Here is a 22,601-nt window from a genome sequence, read left to right as displayed (position 1 = left end):
TGATAACTGCAGGACAAGGGGAATGGTTTTCAGTTGAGGGAGGGGAGGTTTAGGCTGGATGTCAGGGGGAAATTCTTTACAGAGAGAGTGGTGAGGTGCTGGAACAGGCTGCCCAGAGAGGCTGTGGATGCCCCGTACCTGGAGGTGTTCAAGGCCAGACTGGATGGGGCCCTGGGCAGCCTGGTCTAGTATTAAATGGGGAGGTTGGTGGCCCTGCATGTGGCAGGGGGGTTGGAGATTCATGATCCTTCAGGTCCCTTCCAACTCTGGCCACTCTGTGATTCTGTGAACCCCAATCAGGAATTAATTTAAGAAATTCTAAAGTATGGAGATGTCTTGTTCAAGTTAATGCTGGTTGAATAAGTCTAGTATGCTTCTTATCTCATTAATTTCAACTAGATATCCTATTTTTCATTAAAAAAGAAAAAAGAAAAAAAAAAAAGATGAACACACAGATCTCATACTCCCATTGTATAATTAGCATAAACATATCCAAAACCAGAAACGACTCTGATGCCAGCAGTGACTATTAAAATCTTGTCTGAACAACTGCATTTGCATATAGAATTTCAGAACGTTACCTTCTTCCATTTATCGTGCTTACTGTTGATATATTTTTAGGCAAAATCAGCACTGAAGAAATACAGCTATAAATGCAGTCATGTCCCTCCCACTCATATTCCCATTTTTTTACAAACTGAAGGTATGGAGCATAGAACATGTCTGGTACCAATGCCTCACTTTCCCAGAGCCACTGAAAAAAAAAATAAAGATGCAGTGACAGTATTCAGCTCTGGTCTGCTCAGAAAATAATTCTGCTAATACTCTGACACAAGCAACTTTAGATGTAGAGGTTACTGGGCTGGAGCCTGGCTGTAAGATTCTAGTGATCTAATTGTCTGGAAAAATACAGGCCAATATGTACACGTTAGTAAGAGAGGATGCATATTAATTTTAGTTATTCTCCTGCAGGTACTGAAGAGTAGGCTGTTCCAGCACAGCTTACATCATGGACCACAGAAAACAAACAGGCCCATAATGTTTGAAAAGCCTGTGTGAGATGCTAAACTAATACTACTTATCAATTCCAAACACAGGACTATTAATGAGGCAGTAATATGAAGCACAGCTCTTGTAAAGCAAGATGCTGATGACAAAGCTATATAGAAATTATTAAATCAAAAATCTTACTGCTTTATTTTGAAAACATTTCAACATTATTTGGAGAAATCTCCAAAAGATTTCAATTCTATCTATCTTTGATACTGCAGTATCAAGGCAAACTGTAAACAGAACAGCTCCCCAAAAACACTACCAGTATTCACTTGAAACTCCTTGCTACTGTGGGTGAAGTCAAGCCGTAACAATTGCTCAAATACAGAATGGAATGTTCTAAAGTAATGGCTTCTAAGCCTCTCTTTTTTTCCTTCTTCAGATTGATCTAATTAAAACCCTTGATAAACTTTATGGACTCTAATATTTCCAGCTGAGTGACTGAAACCAAGAGGGTGTGCCTCAAGGCAGCAAGGCAACAATGATAAGCAGCAGGTTAGCCACTAATTTCTCAGCCAGGGTAGATTGTGAAAGTGCGATGTTCTGATATCCAAGAAAGTGTTCAGGAGAGAATAGGATAAATCAAGTTTAATAACTCTGCTCCTAATTGTTCCCTCAATGCTCCACTCTAATTACTTGGAGAACTCTCCTGACTGTCACCTGATATTAAGTTGTTGGAGGCTGAGTGTGGAGCAGCGAGATAATCAATAAACATTTAGTGGGGAGAAGAATGAAGATCCCGTTAAGCAGTGGGAACCAGCAGCACCCAAAGCCCTTCTGCTCATGAGAAAACCTATGGGAGAGCCATAGTGATTGCAAAGCAATAATCCAAAGCACTGTTTTTAGGCCTTGAGGCCTTTAGGCAACAGTACATTTGAGAAAAAAAGGTTAACACGGTCACCCTAATTACAGCCCATTTTCACATAATTCATATATAAGCGAAGACAAGCCAATTAGGTAGAAAGGAAGATAAGGGAAGTTTTATTTGTATACTAATTAAACCCCTGATGAAATTAAAGGAAAAACATACAGCTCTGTAATTGTGTCTGAGAAAGGTCACTTCAGGTTCAGTTATCAGAAAAGCACAGCCTTGAGATATTTCACTTAATCCACAATATAGCCCTTATTTTGCTCCCCAGGTCTTAGTATTTACAAAAATAAGAAAATTTCAAAACCTGATAGTGCATTTATCTTGAAATGTTTTCTGTGGACAATTACAATTGTTAGAAAGTTAAGGCTAAATACGATAACAGGGATGGAGGTTTTAAAAACCTACTTTAGAAACCTACTGTGCACGTAGTTTAGAGAAGATGCTGAGCTTTCACTTTCAAGCATAAGTGATTCTGAACCAACTTAGAAGACAAACTCCAATTTACTGACATTTCACAAAATGCCTGTTATTCTTATAGTTCAGATGTTTAGGTATTCAGGTCCTCATTCTGATACCACTGCATTTCCTCTACAACCCAACAAAATCTATCAGTCGAGTTTTCATCAGAATCCTTAGAGGGCAATCTCTCTGGAGAAATTTTAGATTTGGGTTTCTTTTTCTCCATAAACACAGAATGCAAAAACACTTGTTGATGAGAATAGAATAACTGGTAGCAGTGCAGGAAAATCTCTTAGGGTGGAGCTGGCACTTCCACAAATAATTTTAATCATCTTCAGCTTTTCTTCTAAATCACAAAGATTACAAAAAGAAATATAAAAAAAAAAAAAGAGTGCTAAACACTGTTATTCTTTAAAAAAAAAAAAACAACAACTATTCCACTGTTAACAGATGGACAATTTATCCAGCTGAATGATAACTGCTATACAGCTTAAATTCACACAAAGCATGTGTGACATACTTACAGTGAGAGCATATTTTCTAAGACAAAAATATTTAGTACGTTAGATTTATGTTGTGCTGACACAACACAGCACTACAAGACATGAAAATATAACATATACATGTTATGAACTGATTTGTGAAATCAAATCAAAGATTTTCTCTTCAGGAAAAATTTTGTATGCAAATTTTCAATCTAGATTCAAAATTCTATATATTTTTTAAAGACCTGTACATAAAAAACCTTCTGTAAATCAGTCCTACATACGTAATAAATAATTGTCCACAGTAAAAGAACACGAAGTTAAGCCAGCATCCATTTGTCTACTAGTATATACTTCACCACTGCCCATTTTGTCATAAAACATAAGTCATACAAAGCATAATTTTTGAATGTCATTTTTTATCTCTCTTTTCTACAGCAAATCATTCATTTCTTTCTCAAGTGCAGAAGTTAAAATTGAGTTTACACTTGGTGGGTGAGAAAGAATAGGCTGGTAAAAGCACATGGAAAAAAATGAAACAGAGCCTTACTGGATAGGAAGGCAGGAATATAGCATTTGAAAATGAAGGAAATGAATTCTGAAAAACTAAATATTTATCCTCTCATTTTTTCCATTTGTAGTTGGTTATAGAAAACATTTAACAGCATGAATCATGACTATACAAGCATTCTGACTTTTCTGGAGTCTGAAATGCACATTTAAATGGCTGATCTACAAGGGAGTAAAAGAATCCTCCTACTAAGGAAGAGATTTGACACATACAGGACATATCTTTCTATCACAATGTATAGAAAGAAGAGAGCTGATCAGAAAACTGACTGCTATACCAAGTTTGAGTACACTTGGATTTTTTTTTCTGTCTGATTTTTTGTCCCTGCTTTCAGTTGTTTTGTTGCTTTTTGGAGATCAGTGATAAACAGTAAACAAACTGACACAGTATGGAATGGAAAGACAGTGAGCTGGATTAAAAACTGGCTGAACATCTGGGTCCAGAGTATGATGATCATTGGGATGATTTTGAAGGCCAGGAATTAGCAGTGTACCCCATGGATTAACACTGAGTCCAGTCATGTTTAGAATCTTTGTTAATAATTACACGGATGATAGCATGGAGTGCACCTGCAGCAAGTCTGTAGATAACAGAAGACTGAGAGGAACAACTGATACACCAATGTTTCGTGCTGCCATGCAGAGGGACCTCAATATGCTGGAGAAATGGACTGACACAAAAATAATGAAGTTCAGTAAGATGCCACAGGAATCTGAACTGTACTGGAGGCAGGCACCAGGACAGATTGGTGGCTACCAAGTTGAACATGAGCATGCTGCTGCTGAGAAGGTACCCAAGGTGATGCTCTCCTCTCAGCACTGGTGAGGTCACACCTGAAGTTCTAGGCTCCTCAGTACAGCAGAGAGACGAAGCTCCTGAAGAAGGTCCACTGAAGAACCACAAAGATGATGATGGGACTGGAGCTTCTCCCTTATGAGAAAAGGCGGAGAGACCTTGGACAGTTCAGCTAGCAGTGCTACCAAAAGGCAAGAACAGAATTGGTACATTTAAGTATTGGAAAAGAGCAGAAAAGGATTTAATGGGAAAAAACAAAACAACAACAACAAACAGAAAAAAGTACAGTGAAGTAAAAAAATGGAAGAACTCTCTTTCTGTCCTGCAGAAACTTCCCAAAAGGTCCGGGTAAATAGTAGCTCAAAGGAACAGTCAGAATAAAAGATGGAAGCATACAAAAATTTCTAGCCTGGAGGGGTCCAAATAATAGTGAGAAGCAACAGATCAACATGCCAGCTTTAACAGAAAATTTAACCTAACCAAATTTGGCTTTGTACCAGCACTCAGGCCACATATATTACAGACTTAAAATAAATGTTTTAAGTGTCTTCTTCCAATTCATTATTTTGCTTCACATATTCTACTAATACAAACAGTCCCTATTCTAATTAGTATATCATACTTTTGTCATCCGTATTTTATTTTCTTTATCAACATGTCTTCCTGTTCTGTATCAGATACAAAGACATCTGCGCATGTTATTTTCACCCACTAAAATCAAATACTATTACACAGTTACGACTGTAGGAGAACAATATCCCTTTCAAGAACAAAAATGAGAACTATTTTTATATGTCTATGTTTTGCTGGCCACAAGCATTGCAATCTCCACTATTCCTCTAGCTTCTAGTCCTAGAAGAGCAGTCTGGGCAAATTTTATTTGCAAACAGGCAGTCTATTCAAGATGCCTAGTGGGTCTCCCTAATACAGTGGATATCATTCTGCTTTTGATCATTCTAGCAAACTCAATGCCTATTGGCAAATAAAATCTTCAGTGTAGTCTTTATCTCGTCAAAGTCTACAGATAAGCTAGAGAAATCTTGCATCTTTGGAAAATCCAAACACAAAATGGACAAATGTATCAAAACTACTATACAAACCAAATTACATTAATTCAAGCAACCTAGCTGAAGCTCAAATCAAAACAAAATTTCTATCTAAACTACTATTTGATCAAAGTCTTTTTAAAAGAAGTTTATAGCGAAGAAAAAAGAATATATGAAAAAGAACAACTAAGACATTGAGAAATACAAAGATTGATCTGAAAGTAATGCTTCCTATTTCATTATGTTGGCCCACAGTGTCAGAGGAAGATGGTGGTGGTATGGCAGTAAAGACTGAACCTTCCTGCAAATATTCTATTACATGTTGTTGCTGTGTGGCAGATGGCAGCAGAGGGGAAGTCTGACAAACTGACATCTGATATGGAATGAAGCAAAAGGGTGGAATTAAATTCCTCCATGCAGACAAAATGGCATCCACTGATATTCATCGATGCTTGCTGAACATTTCTAGAGACCAAACAGTGGATGTGAGCACAGTGAGGTGGTGGGCGGTGCGTTTCAGCAGTGGTGACAGCGACATAAAAGACAAGCCACATTCCAGCCAGTCAGGCACAGCTGTCACACCATGAAAAACATCACTGTAGATGGCCATGAAGAATTTTACAAGTGCTGCATGCAGGTTCTTGTTTATCACTGGTGAAATGCAAAGCTAATGGTGGTGACCACACTGAAAACTAGTATTTTGTAGCTGTGAATTGGCTCTATCAAATAATATTATTGTGCTCTTTGTATCTGTCATTTCCATGGAAACAAATAAGAGACATTACTTTCAGAGCAACACACATTTACCAACAAACAAGATGGACTTAGGATATGCAACAGAAAACAGAAACGTAATACCAACATATTTATCTATTGACAATATGCTTCAGAGTGGCTGCAGTAGTGTCTTAGAACAGTTTGAAATGAACTCCATGTGTCTGCTGTGCTCTTGCGAAGAACTAACCTGAGGCTGACCACCCATGACATCCCTTCAATAACGAGTGCTCTCACACACCCTTTAAACTCCTACAGCAAAAGAAACATCGGTGTAATCAAAAAGATATCTGAATGAGCTATGCCTGCTTTGCAGAAAAAGAGTGATTGTTTGATATTTTTTTGAACTTCTTTGCTGTTGAACCTTCAGTCTGACAGCAGCTATCTTTTTACATTGTTGGCATTCTAAGAAATAACACAGATGATGTGTCTTTTTAAGTACACATAGAATGGAAGTGACTAAGCAGCTGACACCTAACAAGGTGCAACATTACTTGACTTTGAAAGAATCCCATGTCACAAGGTAACAGAGGTAAGTGAGGCTACTGAGCAAAAGAGTAGCATGAATCAGCACAACAATTTTAATAGCTAGCTAACAAAACACTGGTGAATTAAGGGATTCTTTCAGACATATTTTCACATTTCTGACATAGATTTGGATCGACTGTGATTGTTCTACGTAAGAAAATCCTGTAAGACTAGAACACAAAGCTAACAACAGAAAGCTTTTCGCTATCATGAAAAGCCAAGTAATCATCTCAAAAAAACTCTAGAAATAAAATGTTCATGGAGGAGGCTCAAAAAATACTTCAAATATAGTTATCCTAGAAGATTTAGAATATGAAGAAATATTTCAATTAAAAAAGAATTAGTCAGGAAAATCATTCAACGGACTGGATGTGAAAAGATACACTTTTTCATTTTGTTAGAGATTTTTTCACACAAGTTATTTGAAAGTGTAGGTGCTCACATTCCGAAACTCAATGACATTACCTAGGTACGTCTAGACAACAGTCCACTCTTCAACTGAAGCACAGCTCAGACACCTGAGCAGGTTCAGTTACCAAAAGCATTGTACCTGCAATAGCTCAGGATGGATACAGTATCTCAAACTGTAAGGGCTAATATTTCTGTGGTAGAATGCAGACTATTTCTCAAGGGAGTATCTTTTCTAATCATTTTTCAATTGTATTAGCTCAAAATGTTTACCACAGCATGACTGAAATTGTTTTTTTAAGTCAGTGGGCTGTATATGATGTATATGATGTATATGATGTATATGTATATGATAATTAAAGTTATCAAGAATTAAAAGAGCTTATTAATTTAAACATTGCAGCTATTCTTTAATAATTTCACACAATGACACTTCTACCAGAATAGACATACTATGCTCAAAAGTTACACAGTTTCAAAGTAACTGAAACTAAATAAAACTTTGAAAGTTTTTATATAAAGTAATTGCAGAAGACAAAATGGCTGTATGTAGAATCACAAAATGGTTCAGACGGGAAGGGACTAAGATTTTCATGAGTTGTTCATACAAGCAAGCAAAAGCATCAGTGTTAAAATGTGTTAGTTTGGTGCAGTAATGCATTTGAAAAAAAATCTAAGTAGGAAAACCATCTCAAATGAGGGACAATCTTTTGAATATCAAGATTCATTCGGCCAGCCAGACATACTCTAATCCAATCAAAGACAACAATGAAACTCCACTTCTAAACAATATTTTGGAGAATGCTAATATGCAAAACAAAATTTATGCACATGACAATTTACAAATTCGTTTTGTCTTCTGAGCTAAGTGAATTATGTCATTATTAGTAGAAAGCTGCAGAGAAAGACTATAGTAACTCAACACAACCTAATCAAAGACACTTTTAGAAAAGCTTGGGCTTAATCAATCCGAGTTCATATAGATTTTTTTTAATGGATGTTTAGGTGACTATAAATTTTTGGAATTACTTGGTTGGTGATATGACTATGATCATTCATTTCTCATTCACCTCTGACGTACTGCCTCCTTACTCTCAACTGATTCACTTGCAAAACTTTTTACTTTTTTTTTTTTTTTTTTAAACATTCTAGAAAGCTCGAATGATGTTTTTTAGGGTTTTTTTTTTGCTTTAAGAAAACAATGGTTTTCCATTGTTAGATCCAGCCCTGCAGTAGCAGGCAGCAATTTTTCTGAGCTTTAGCAGAATGAAGGGTTATTACGTGTACCACAGAAAAGACAACTCCATATTGTTCTATAGTTACCTTTACTCTATGGTAAACTTTTTACCCTGATAAAACAGAAGCCTTATCATTTCTACAATGTAAGATTATAAAATATGGTACATACTTGATTCTGTACAAGGGGCCTTCTCATAACTGTCTCTCATGATCCTGTACGTAAGTCAAGTATCTAACTCCTCGTGCGGAACTGTCACGCACCTCTCCAACACTGCACAGTGCTATGCACAAGCAACTGCAACATTACCTAACTGTGCGCATTTCCACACAGTTTAGGATACAGGAGTGCAACTGGCCCTTATCCTTTATCTTTATATTCCTTTAAAAATGCTACTGTATTAAATGTGCATATACAGAAGTATCTAGTTGGATACCCATGGTGCCACAACATACTCCATCATCTTCTTGAACTTTACTACAGGTGAACTGGTCTAAATCCAGACATATCTGATTAAGTCCTACCAGTGTTAATAAGTCTTCTGTTATCAGTGACATTTCTAAGTCCAGGAACAGCATATTTTAAGTTCTCAAAAAAGATTACTCCATTGGATTTGTTCCACTGAATTTGTTTGCAATATTTCTAAATCACAGCAGCTACTTTAGATAATCCTGGAGCAACAAGAAACAGCATCAACAAAATGATCATCAGTGACAAAGGAATACTGCCTACAATTCAAATAATCAGATTACAATCCAATTGCTTACTTAAAGGGGCATATAATTTAAAGCTGGTAGGAAAGTGGTATAGCTTAAGAAGGTTCTGGGGAAAGACAAAATCAGAGAGATTTCTGCTTCAGACCTACATGAAGAAACAAGTATTACACAACATCAGGTCTACTACAGTCTTTACTTCAGACATCGGTTGAAAATTGGGAATCCCAAAAATCTTGGTAACAAGAAATAATCTAAACTGAACTTAATGTTTAGTCCTGAGTAAGAAATCATACTTTCCGTGATAAGCTGAACACACTGGTCGTTGTCTCTGTTAAACTATTTTACTTTTCCTCCCAGAGACTGCTACCAATTCCACTGGTTAGTGACACATTAGTGAGGGCCATCACACTAGGCACTTACAGGCAACAACGAGTATACCAATTTACATCAGCTGAAATTTTGATACTGCATCAGCAAGAATTTTCCTTTCTCTTTAAATAATGGATTTGACTTAAAAATAAACAAAAAACCATAGCACTAACATTAATCATATATAACATAAAGTGGGATTATCATTCAAACACTACATTCTCTTTCAGTAGAAGAGTTCTGACCAGGCTGCATACTAGTATTTCAGTATGCATTCCCTCAAACTGCTCCAAATGCTGCTTAGTATATGCATATTGTATTTCAATATTAAGCCAACCACATCATACCAATGGACTACCGCAGGAGGAAAACATGCTATTGTGATTCACGTGATGCCTTTTACTCTTTAAACATCAATAAAATAAGAATGAATTTATAAATACATCCCTTCACACTAAAAGGTCACTCCTTCATTAAAAACTGGACAACAGTCCTCTCCACAGAAAGAAAAGATGGAGTGAAACAGAATCTAACACAAAGGGTGACTTCTAAATGGTTCTGTTGAGAAAGCATGAAAGATATATTACATCCCAGGTTTCAGCAAGAAGATCAAAGTGCTATAAAGGCATATTGATTGGGCATCTCCCTTCCCTCTGGATATGCTTTGTGTCATACCAAGTGCCAACAGAACATAAACTGTAAATGAGGAATACATTTTTCTGAGTATGGTGTTCATAGATCCTGAAGTAGACATGGCTGACGTTGACAGCAATAAATCACTGCAACTACTAAATTGAATCACTAGTCACATTCTTCACTTTCAATATATTTCATAAATAAGACAAAATGACATCAAAACGGTACAAAATTTGGAAAAAAAAATTCAAATTTACTCACTTATCAAAGCAACACTAGTAGAACTACTAACTTGGAAAACACTGGAACTTACAGTGGAATTGAGAAACTGAAATTTGTCAGTTTTAAATCACATAACTACTTATTTTATGGTCTACAGAGAGAAAAATAATAATAATAAGATGGGCTTAACTGTAGTTGGAAAGTTTTAAAAACTGTTTAACTCAGACACTAGTAAGATTCATGTGACAACTTTGACCAACTTCTTCAGGTTTTTCACAAATACATGCCGTAAACTGCTTTGAGTTAGTTATGATTTTACAAGGAGATAAACAAGACATCTATACAGTTAACTTCTCAAAAATAGCAAGGGAGATCTGACTAAGGTGAAAAAGTAAAAGAATCCAAGAAAAGAGTAGAAGAATCCTAGTTAAATAGCAACAAGAAGCAAATCTACATATAAAGGACTTGTACGCCAGGAACCTGTGAAGCAGAAAGTAATACGCATTGATATATAAATGACTTGCAAAAACTGGGTTTAGAACATTGGAAAAAAAAGAACTACCAAATACTGTTTTAAAGATCTATTGATTTGCTCTGTACATCCCAAGGTAACAAGGTTACTTTGAAGTTGAGACAATAAAGTAACAGACATCTAGGAACTGGGTTTTAAGAAGCCTTTCTGCGTTATTCTATGAAAGCTGAAAGACTGTTGAAGGTCTTGAAATAACAGGGATAAGTGGTATGCAGGTACATACACTTAATAACCACAACTTGTAATTATATAATAATCCCATTTTTCTTTCAAACTACATGTCAGTAAATCTTTCTCACTGCACTATAAATTCCAAGGTCATGGACAGAGGCGTTTATTAGTATAATTGCAATGCGGTGATAAAACCATAAAGCCTTTAGATCCTGATGTTATTCCATTTATTTTCCCTTTCTTGAAGGAAGGAAAATAGTTCCTATAGATGGAATACTTGGAAAATGTGGGAAGTTACTTTTAAAACATTTGAAAATACTCTGCTTTATGCAATTACTTTCTTGAAGTTTGGAGTGTTTTGTTTTGTTTTTACTTAAGCTGTGATAGAATGTCAGAATTATTTTATTCTAAGTAACAGTGTAGCTAACAGCATTCAAGACATAGCACTCTCTGAAATGGGCAACACTACTACACTGAAAATGTAAACACTAAGTTCTAGATTTTCACTCAGTGGTTCAAGTTTGACTCCCAAGAAAACAAGGTTCCAGGCATCTGTTTAGAAGTATCTTGCAAACCATCTCATTTTACTTGCAGCTCCTGTTTCCACATTAACTGCGTTGTTCCCAGGCACAGTTCTACCTGTCTTGATCCCTTGCTACACTGGAAGGGGACCTAAGTGCACGATTAGTAAAATGACTGTATAAATCTGAATATCAACAACAACAACAAAAATAACACTGTTTTCCTTTCTTTGAAAGGAAAAACTTATTCTTGGTTGGAAATTAACTCCCAGTCAGATTAGCTCCTTAAAAATTAACCAAAATTATCATAAGTAGTCATGACCTATTTACAGTTCTTTTTCAGTGTCTACATTACACAGTAACTGTCACAGTGGTGAGATCAGCAACCTGTTATCTTTAACCCTTTGACACATCAAAAAATAAAATATGACAAAGAAATGTTCTTTTCTTTAATAGATAAATAATTTTTACACCTGCTTACATTTACCATACGTATCACAAACCCGCAACTCTTTTCACTCTTCTCTCACTGCGAAATAGATGTTTTAGAGTTCATTTAGACTTTTAGAGATCATTTTCTTTTAAGGTAGTACAGAATTTGCCAGAATTTGCCTCAGTAATATTCCTAATGCTAACTAATACAACATTTTAAAATTGAGCAATTTTAAAAAAGAAAAAATCATTTTACATGAAATAATTTTGGGTAATCCCCAAAATGCAAAAAGCAATCCTTCGATCCGGTATGTTACAGGTTCATCAGAGAAGCAACACAAGTAAACATTCTGACCAGGCATACCTGAAGTGTAGACCGAAAAACAGAATGCAGACCTCAATACAGTTTATGCCATATCCCTTCGTTGAAGGGAAGCTCCCTGGTTCCATTTAGAACAAGATGCTCTCTATCTGACCCACCAGTTATGTAAAGACAATGGCTACTAGGAGGATGCCCAGAAAGACATTAGGCATTCCTAAGTTCCATGTGCGATGAAGGAAAATTTCTGAACAAGAAAGCACAAAGGACCAGCTCTAGGGCAGAACGCCAGATGATCTAACTCCTTGAAGACTGTTGGAGAAGTTATCAGTAGAGGAAGTTATGTAAATGAAGGGGAATGAGTAGGCTCATGTATTTCACAGAGAGTGTTAATGAAAACTGGAATACATGACAAAGCTGTTTAACCTGTAATTTGTTATAATAAGACAACAAATGACCTCTTTTGACTAGAAGAATAGGGCAGATGGCAATGCTAATCTACTCCTAGCTACCTTATAAATTATTTAATGTTCAGAACACAGTGCTAAACTTAAAAAAATATTAATTAATGAATTATGAGTTTTAGTTTCCAACCTATTCAGAACAGAACCTGCTTCTCTTTAACCTGCTAAATTTGATTAATACAGTTTCCAGTAAGCTAGATTCTAACAGTAATTTCTTTCTTTAAAAAATAACAAGGCATAGAAATATGCATTCTTGCTAAAGTGACAAACAACTTTCTAGGAATCAAAAGTACAGATGAGTGGGGCCAAATCCTAACAGCTTTTAAAATAAGACACCAGACGAGTTAAAAAAAAAACCAAAAAACAATTGTTCTTTTTACAGTGACTGTAATCTCTGCAGCTCTGAAGCAAGAAAATCACTTGGACTACAGAACTGTGGTTCACATCTGCAGGGAGAAAACAAATAAAGCTAATGCTCAACTCGAATTGACACTGGCCAGCACAGTGTCAGACAACAAAAAAAGGCTTCTTAAGTATATCAAGAGCAACAGAAGGTCAAAGGAAAACACTAGACTGATACTTGAAGCAGATGTCACCTAACAAGAAAGAAGGAAGAAATGGCAAAGGCATTTAATGCCTTTCACCCTGGTATTTAACTGTAACAGCAGATCTTGGGCTGCCTGGATCTTAGAAATAGAGGACCATGACTGGAGGAGCAGTGACTTTTCATACATGGTAACAAAAACTGCAAGGGAACAGCTATATCAGCTCAATGTCTCTAAGACCACCAGGAAACATGGCATATTTAAAAGGATTTTATGAACATGAGGAAACCGATTTTTTACATGAGTAGATAATTAGAGAACAAGGGAAATGGTTTCAAATTAAAGAAAGGAAGATTTGATTAGATGTTGTGGGAGAGGTTTTTTACTTAGTGTGGTGAGGTGATGGAACAAGTTGCCTAAAGAGCTTGTGGATGTCCTGTCCATGGAGGTGTTTAAGGCCAGGTTGGATAGAGTCATGGGCAATGTGATTTTGCATTTGGTAACCCTGTCTCTAGCAGTGCAGTTGGAACTTGACCATTCTTGAGGTTCCTTCCAACCCAAGCCATTCTATCCCTGAGAGTGCTGAAAGAGTTAGCTAGCCCCTTCTCAACAATTTACCAAAGCTCTTGGGAGTCTGGGTATGTCCCTGCTGACTGAAAACTAGCCAACATTATACTAAGCTACTTGAGAGAAGAACTGGAGAACTACAGATCTACTAGTCCAAGCTCAGTACTGTGAAAAGTTATGGAGAACATTGTCCTGGGGAATACTGAAAAGCATTAAAAGAACAAAGCTGTTTCCTGGCATAGTCAGCATGGTTTCATTTGACTCTCCCCTGATGCACCTTTGTGCCATTCCTGTCCTGCTGTCAAGGAAAGCTCAGCTTTAGAAAGCTGACCTCCTTCTAAAATAGATCATCTACTTGGTGGATGAAGGGAAGGCAGTGGACATGATCCTTCTAGATTCCAGTAAGGACTTAAATACACGGCACCCTCCTGGACAAATTTTCCAAGTGCGACACAAACAGGTTCAAGCTATGCTGGGTGATGAACTGGCTCAGCAGTAGAGTTCAAAGGGTTGTACTGGCTGGATCTGGCTGGCTGACAGGCATTAGCAGTGCTCTCCAGGACTCAGTTCTAGGACAGGTTCATTATTTTTGTTAATGATCTCAGTAGAGTTGTGAAGTGCATTGTCAGCAATTTTGTTGATGGTACTAAACTGGGAGGTGCTGTTGACACCCTGACAGGATAAGAAGCCTTGCAGATGGATGCAGTTACATCACAACACTGGGTGATCAGTAATAACATTAAGTTCAAGAAAGGAAAATGCCAGGTTCTGCAACTGGGATGGAGCAGTGCCAGACACAGGCACAGACTGAGAGATGAGTGGTTGGGGAACAGCTCAGGAGAAAGAATCTAGGACTGTTCATGACAGCAGGCTCAGTGAGAGCCAGCAGCATGCCCTGGCAGTCAACCTCATTTTGAAGTGCATTAGATATAGCATAGCCAGCCAGTCATCTGCTAAATCTAGTGTTGGTGTAGGTAGATGGCTGAAATGGATAATCTTAGAGGTCTTTTCCAGCCTTGGTGATTCTATGATTCTAAGGAAATCCTGCAAATTATGTACCACTTTCACCTAAAATCCACACCAATGTGAGAGAGAGTCTGCTCAGAGAAAACACTCACTCTAAGAAATCTAGAAATCCTGTTCCCCACCACAATCTAACTCATCTGGGTGACTGTTAAAAAAAAAAAAAAAAAAAAAAAAAAAACCAACACTCCAAACCTTCCCATCTGAGTATGTTTTTCCATGGTGAGATCAAAGCCCTTGGATAAGATTATTTTAATTAACATGAATCAACAGCGGCTACTCTAAACTCAGAAGAGTAAATGAACATAAAATTCAGTCAGGAATTCTGACTTCTTCTTCTTAAACACATAGTTCAGTTTTAAGGTTGATCAGTCGCAATGGATGATATATTGCATTTTGAAACCTTAAATACACAGAGTTATTAATTAAGAATTTGTAAGACATTCCATAAATTAAAGCTTAAAAATTCACGTTCTTTATTACATGCACTGTCTAAATACAAACAATGTCTGTCAACAGGGAGAAAAACAATTTTATTGGACCAAAGGCACGCTTGTATAAGAGGTAAAAACCATACCTGTTTTAGATGTGTATTTAGCATTTGTGTATAAGCGTCTCTTCAAAGAAAGGGGAATTGGAGCTAGCAATCTAGTTCATCTAATAAAAACAAAAGTAGTGTAAAAGAGTTACTTACAGTTCCAGCTGACCTTGAAATGTAATTGGCTACCTCAGATGTCTCTATGGTATATGCCATTAAGAAGATAAAAATATACAGGATTAAAATCTGAACTGATAAAGCCAAGAAATTAAGTATTACTCCTTTAATAAGACTACTCTATGAAAGTATATGAATAACAAAGTATTTCCTTAATGACTGTTATTGAAGTGTGGATCTATTTCAAAACAAGTTATACAGTGGAAAAGAGCCAAATATTTTGTTTTTAGCTTTTTACAGCTTTAAAAACTATGAATGAAGACTTCAAAGCTACAAATTTTTGTATGTGCTTAGTCTAAACTGAAGATTATTTCGTATCTTATATCATACAAGAAAGCAATTTTTTCTATCATATTTTTTCAGTGCAGAATCACCGTTTCCTATATTTATGTACTGCAAAAAAAATTTGAACTGTAAGAATGCCAAGTTTTACAGGATCAATTTTACAAGCTCTCATTAGTAGAGATAAAATTATCCCTCTGTACTGCAGAATAAGAGCTACAGAAATGTATTTTAAGTTAAAAAAGAAAAAAAATAGCCAAGAGGTCTGCCAGTTAAAACATTAGGGTGGAGGCAGAAATTGTCTCTGCCAGTCACAAATAAAACAAATAAAAATGGAGAAAGTGGGATTATGGTAAATTGGGGTAAAAAGCTTACAGACATTTCCTTAAATCAACCGCAAAAACAAGAACAAACTATATATATATATGTATATATATATATATACATAGCATAGTACTAGTCTGACTTGGTTTGGGTCAGGATAGAGTTAATTTTCTTCATAGTAGCTTATATGGTGTTATAGTTTGGATTTGTGACAAGAACAGTTTGATATCACACTGATGTTTTTCTGTTGCTGAGAACTGCTTGCACAGACTCCTGCTTCTCACACTGCATCACCAGTAAGGAGGCTGAAGATGCACAAAAAGCTACGAGGAGACACAGTCAGCACAGCTGACTAGAAGGATAACATGTTCAGCAAAAAAAAGCTGAAGAAAAGTAGGAAGGAACATTTCAAATTTTGATGTTTGTAAGTAACTGATTAATTATGATGGAGGCTGCTTTCCTGGAAATGGCTGAGTATCTGCCTGCCAATGAGAATTAATTCCTTAGTTTGCTTTACTTTTATGCACAGCTTCTGCTGTTTATTAAGCTGCCTTTATCTTAATCCATGAGTTTTTACACTTTTGCCCTTCCAAGTTTTTTCCCCTTTGCTACAGGGGAACGAACCAGTCGCTGCATGGGGCTTAGTGGCCCACTGGGGTTAAATTACAACAAGTTCAAAATGAAAGAATTGTTTTTACCCCCTGGTAAGTACTCACAGTTTGTGTTAAGATTCATGCTTGAATTTAAGAGGTTTATATATAGCATAGATTTGAAACTCATTTTTGAGTTAACACAGAGACTGTAAAAAACAGCAATTAAAAATTGAGTGGGTGATGATTTAGGAACCATGTGTTATAAAATCATCTATACACAACAAGAGGACAAGAAACACTGCATTATGAATGTTTGTTGCTATGCTACTATGATTGTTCTTTTCCTTTCTTGATACATCCACAGGTAAAGGCTCTTACAACCGAAGTCACTAGGTTAGGCATAGCTGAGAAGGAGTTAGAAGACTTATTCTCTGAAGTACCTGTGTATCAATGCACACAGAATGGTGAATAAACAGGATGAATTAGAGATCTGTGTGCGCTTGCAGGACCATGATCTCACTGAGATCACACAGACACGGTAGGACATGTATTACTGGAATGCTGTCATGGATGGTAACGTACCTTTTAGGAAAGACAAATCAGCAAGGCATGGTGATGGACTTACTCTTTTTGTGAGAGAGCAAGTGGAATGTACCAAGCTACACCTAGAAATGAATGGTGATTGAGTAGAGAGCTCATGGGTGAGAATTAAAGGACAGACTAATACAGGTGACACTATTCTGTGTGTTTACTACAGGCTGCCTGATCAGGAAGAGGCTACAGACAGCTCGAAGTAGCCTCACAATCCAGGACTTGGTTCTCATGAGGGACTTCAGTCATGCTGGTATTTGCTGGAAAAGCAACACTACCAGGCTGGCGTAGTTCAGGAAGTTCCCGCACTGCATAGATGATAATCTTCTGAGCCAGGTAGTGGAGGAGCCAATAAGGAGAGGCGTGCTGTTGGATCTTGATCTTACAGACAAGAAGGACTGGCTGGGAATGTGAAGGGGCTGTCATGGATGCAACGACTACGAGATCATGGAGCTCTGGATCTTACACAGAAGAAACAAGGCTATTAGTAGGAAGATCCTAGTCTTCAAGTCTGCTAACTTCGATCTCTTCAAGGACCTACCAAAAGGTATCCAGCAGGTATCGGAAGGTAAGAGGGCCAAAGAGAGATGGTTGACATTCAAGCAACACTTCTTTTGAACACAAGATTGATGCATTCCCAAGTGAAATGAAACCAATCTAAGGTAACAGAAGACCCATATGGATAAGCAAAGAGTTCACTGAAAAACCCAAATGGAAGAAGAAAGTCTACAGAATGTAGAAAAGAACTGGTCGCATGTGAGGAATGTAGCAACACTGTCACAGCACACAGGGATGCAAGGAGGAAGACTAAGGCATACTTGGAATTAAATCCAGCAAGGGAGGACAGGGACAACAAGAAAGACTAATCTACCTGTGTCAGTAGCAAAAGGAAGACTGGGGGAAACGCAGGCCTGCTGCTAAATGAGGTAGATGTCCTGGTAACAAGGAGACTATGGGGGAGATACTGAATGACTTCTTTTCTTCACTCTTTAATGCTAAGATTGCCCCTCAGAAATCTCAGATTCCAGAGGTAAGAGCGTCTGCAAAAGGGAACGCTTCCCCTTGGAGAAGGAAGACCTGATCAGAGATCATCTTGGCAAACCTGCTGCACACAAATCCACGTGCATGCTCAAGAGCACGCATCTATGAATGCTAATGGAGCCGAGGGAAGAGATTGTCAAACCACACTCTATCACCTTTGAAACATCATAGACAACAGGAGAGGTGCCTGAGAACTAGAGGAAAGCCAGTGTCACTCCAATCTTCAAAAACAGCAAGAAGGAGAAAGTGAGAAACTACAGGCCAGTCAGCCTCACCTCTGTCCCTTACAACAGCTTATTCCAGATGTCGTCTCAAAGCAAGTAGAAGAAAAGGAAGTTATCAGTATTAGTCAGTGTAGAATCACCAAGAGGAGACCACACTTGGCCAATGAGGTAGCCTTCTAGGATATCATGACCAGCTGGGTATATAAGGGAAGCTCAGTGGATGTTGTCTACCTTGACTTCAGCAATGCTTTCAATATTGCCTCCTATAACATTCTCAAAGGTAAGCTTAGAAGCATAGCATAAATCAGTGAACGGTGAGGTGGACTGAGAACTGGCCGAGCAGCAGTGAAAGTTGTGATAAATGGCGCAGATTCTATTTGGAGAGCGGTGCTTCCCAGGGATACGTACTGGATCCAATCTTGTTCAACATCTTCATCAATGACATGGATTAAATTATACAGTTCACCCTTAGTGAGTTTGCTGATGATACAAAGCTTGGAGTGGCTGACACACCAAAAGGCAGTGCTGCTATTCAGCAAGACTTGGACAGACTGTAGAGCTGGGCTAAAAGGAACCTGATGAAGTGCAACAAGCAAAAATGTAAAGTCCTAGACATGGGGAGGCAAAACTGCCTGAATCAGTACAGGTTAGGGGCTAACCTGTTGGAGGGAAGCTCTACAGAGAAGGACGTAGGTGTCCTGTTGGACAACAGGTTGGCCATGAGCCATCACTGTGCATCACTCTTGTGGCCAGGAAGACCAATGGTACCGTGGGGTGCATTAAAAAGAATGTGGCCAGCAGGCTGAGGAAGGCTATTAGAGAGATCCCTCTATAATCTGCTCTGGTGAGGTCACATCCAGAGTACTTTGACTAGTTCCAGGCTCTTCAGTTCAAGAAAGACAGGTCATTTCTAACCAAAGTCCAGTGGAGAGCCACAAAGATTAGGAGCCTGGAAACTCTTCAGTACGAGGAAAGGCTGAGAGACATGTTCAACCTGGAGAAGGCTGACGGAGAATTTTATCCATGCTTATTAATACTTGATGGGTGGGAGCCAAGTGAATGAGGCCAGGCTCTTCTTAACAGTGCCCAGTGACAGGACAAGGGGCAACGGACACACACTTGAATACAGGAAGTTCCATACAAACATAAGGAAAAACTTCTTTATTTTGGGAGTGACAGAGCAATGCAACAAGATGCCCACAGAAATTGTAGAGTCTCCTTCTCTGTAGATATTCAGAACCAACTTGGATGCTTTCCTGTGTAATCTACTGTAGGAAACCTGCTTTAGCAGAGAAGAAGAGTTAGATGATCACCAGAAATCCCTTCCAAACCCTACAATTCTGTGACATCAATCAACCTTTTAGTATTTAAACAGAAGTTAATAACAGACTTGCTTTAATCACAGTTACCATGGGGCAAGTATACAGCAGTAAGTCTACCACTATGTTTAGTTCTAACTCATCCATGGAAAGAAATGAGAGAATCGCAGAGTAATGCATTGGAAAACAAATCAGAATAACTGCAAGTGGTAGAAGTTGTAGCTTTAAGGCTTATTTTGTCTGCTTTTGTAGCCTTTATCCTATCATAACAGCTAGGCTTCTAGCTGCTGTATCTTCACAAGCTTCAGTAAGTTTTCAAGCATTTTACAACTAAAGCAAGTTCTTCTAGTAGCCAACAACTACTAGGGGTTGCAGAAATAGAATGCACTTTACGAACAGCGCCATGTTCTAAGTTTCATTAATAAATCCCAGAAGCTGTTAAATCTAATTCAGTATCCAATAATGCACGTAACGGATTTGTTTAAAACTCTATCCTGTATTTTAAATGCTTACGATTGACTTCTAGTTTAATCTCCAAACAAACAGAAAGGAATTGTTTACTAATCAAGATGGAGTAACCATAAAGCAATCTATTAAGAATAGACTCAGATTAAGATTTCAAATAAGACCTGTCTTCTATTCTTTCCCTTCTTTATGATACTAATAATCATTTTAAAAAATCAAAAAATTTCCAAATGAATCAAACAAGCCTAATTATCAGGATTATATTTATTATTATTATTATTAAGATTATACATAATTCATTTTATCTGAAACAATAAAAAAAAACCAATAGTATTAGCAAAGAAACAAATTTAAACAGACAAGTTTAATTTACTCTAACACAGAAACAAAACACCCACAACTAGGGACATGAGAGAGAAGAAAATCATAAAAACCAACTGTTAAACTGCAATTGTATCGTCTTTCTCCCTGAGTGAGACACAGCTCATATAGTAAGTAATACTTCTAATGAAAACTCTTCTTACTAAATTTAACAATATCCTTCAGCATTCTCCACTGCACAACATTTCAAACCATAACACTTCGCCAACATCATCCTTGACATCCGTCTTCATTGCTGTATTTTCAACAATGTTCTCTGACACTTATACTAGGTTTGTAATTTGTGTCTTTTAGGTTCTCATTCTGTTTCTACACTTTCCTTATCACTTCTTCCTTAAATCCTTCCTCAGAATTGTAAATGCTTTTATTTCTCCAAATACCAGTGAAGTACTCTCTTCTGCTCAACTATCATTTCACAGAAAAACACCAGGAGGTGAAAAAAAAATAGTAATATTGAAGAAGAGGTAGAAGCAGCAAAGCCTGCTTTAAATAAAACAATAAATAAAAACGGCAGAGTTAAGGTCACCACGCATTATTAGCTGTCAACAAATGTTTCTGCTGTTTCCGTGTTATCCATCTCATTTTAAAGCTCCTAGTTCATCTCTGCTCCTTTATTTGTTACCAAAGTTGCTGATAAAAGTTCTTTTTCTTCATTACTGATATGTCTGAGGAAAATTTAATTTCTGGTGAAAAAGGACCTCTTTCAATACACTCACCTAACAACTTAGCAAATGCATTATTTGCACTAAGATTAGGATTCAGAAAACAGTTAATTGAGATTTTAAAATATTCTAATGATCTCTAGAAAAGAAACTCATTTATTTTCTCTTTTTCATTTAGCCTGCAAACACCTCGTGACACCTAAAACTCCCATCTCTTATCTACAATGCCAGCTCAAAATACTTCACAGATTACTGATACTGCTGTACATCGGATACTCCTAAAAACAGAAAATGGAGATCATATCTTAACATTTCATCTTGGAAGTCTTTTCTAAGTACCACAGAACTCCAATAGATTGAGCAGTATGAATTAAACTACTACTAACATTTTATTTAAACAAAACCTGGAAGATTTTGCTCATTCACAAAAAGGTATACTTCAGGTGTCTGTTTTGTAAGAATAATCATCTTACCTTTATAGTTTCACTTAAGACTTGGTTTTTATCTGCTTCTTCACTGGAGTGCAATTCTAGTTTATTATTTAACTCCTGTAGCTGTTGTGCCTGTTCATTCAACAGCACTTGTGCTTGATGCTCCCAATGTAATACATTATTTAATTCTTCACATGCACTTTCAAACCTCTTGTGAGCGATCAATTTCTGATAAGGGAAATAAATTGTGTTTGATTGCATAACTATATTCATTTGTTTACATGCTTGACTTCCAGAATTCTATTTGCTAGCATACAAAATTCTAAAATAAAAGCATGCTCAAGATGAACACTTAGGTTTTTAAATATGAAGGCAGATCATGAAGTACTAAACAGTAGGCAACTTTTTCTGGAAAAAAAAAAAGCATTTAGGGTATTGTAAACAGTATGCATTAATTATTTTATCCAAATTAACATAGTGAGGTTGTAAAAAAATCAGTATTAAAAAGGAAATATGAAGATCAACATCACATTTCAGCGTGCAACATATTAGCCATTGTAAATGCCTCCCTGGACCATTTCTCCTCTGCTCAATATGGATCAGAAGAAAGAAATAAAGCATCTACATCTAAATGACATTTTCATTTAAGCACCCCAGAACTGTAAAAGGGGATAAAACCATTATGAACAAAACTGAAGATGATCAGATACCCTTATTCATTTAAATTAAAAAAATTATTTTACTGCCTACGAACAAGAAGTGAAATAATCTATTAAATATTTTCTGGTTAAGTGTTTTGATTGGGTCACTCTAACAGGTCTATCACCTG

General features: G+C 37.0%; 1 protein-coding gene across 6 annotated transcripts in view; it reads right to left on the bottom strand.

Annotated features, from left to right (window-relative positions):
* Positions 1-22,601, bottom strand: part of CCDC171 (coiled-coil domain containing 171) — a 186,611-nt gene that overhangs the window by 86,597 nt on the left and 77,413 nt on the right. For 4 of the 6 annotated variants that reach the window (XR_006170278.1, XM_042826746.1, XM_042826748.1 and 1 more), the window contains exon 20: positions 21,815-22,000. Coding sequence is in view for 4 of the 6 variants with exons in the window: in XM_042826746.1 (XP_042682680.1) it covers positions 21,815-22,000 (186 nt within the window). In the remaining 2 variants the exon portion in view is untranslated. Of the gene's footprint in view, positions 1-15,321; positions 15,402-20,651; positions 21,345-21,814; positions 22,001-22,601 lie in introns of those variants that run through there. The other 2 variants (XR_006170279.1, XM_042826749.1) reach the window with 2 other exon arrangements.

This window comes from Centrocercus urophasianus, unplaced genomic scaffold (assembly GCF_019232065.1).
Source record: "Centrocercus urophasianus isolate 14NV4802_14NV808 unplaced genomic scaffold, USGS_Curo_1.0 seq_27, whole genome shotgun sequence".
Taxonomy (NCBI): domain Eukaryota; kingdom Metazoa; phylum Chordata; class Aves; order Galliformes; family Phasianidae; genus Centrocercus; species Centrocercus urophasianus.
This window is presented reverse-complemented; position numbering and strand designations above follow the sequence as displayed.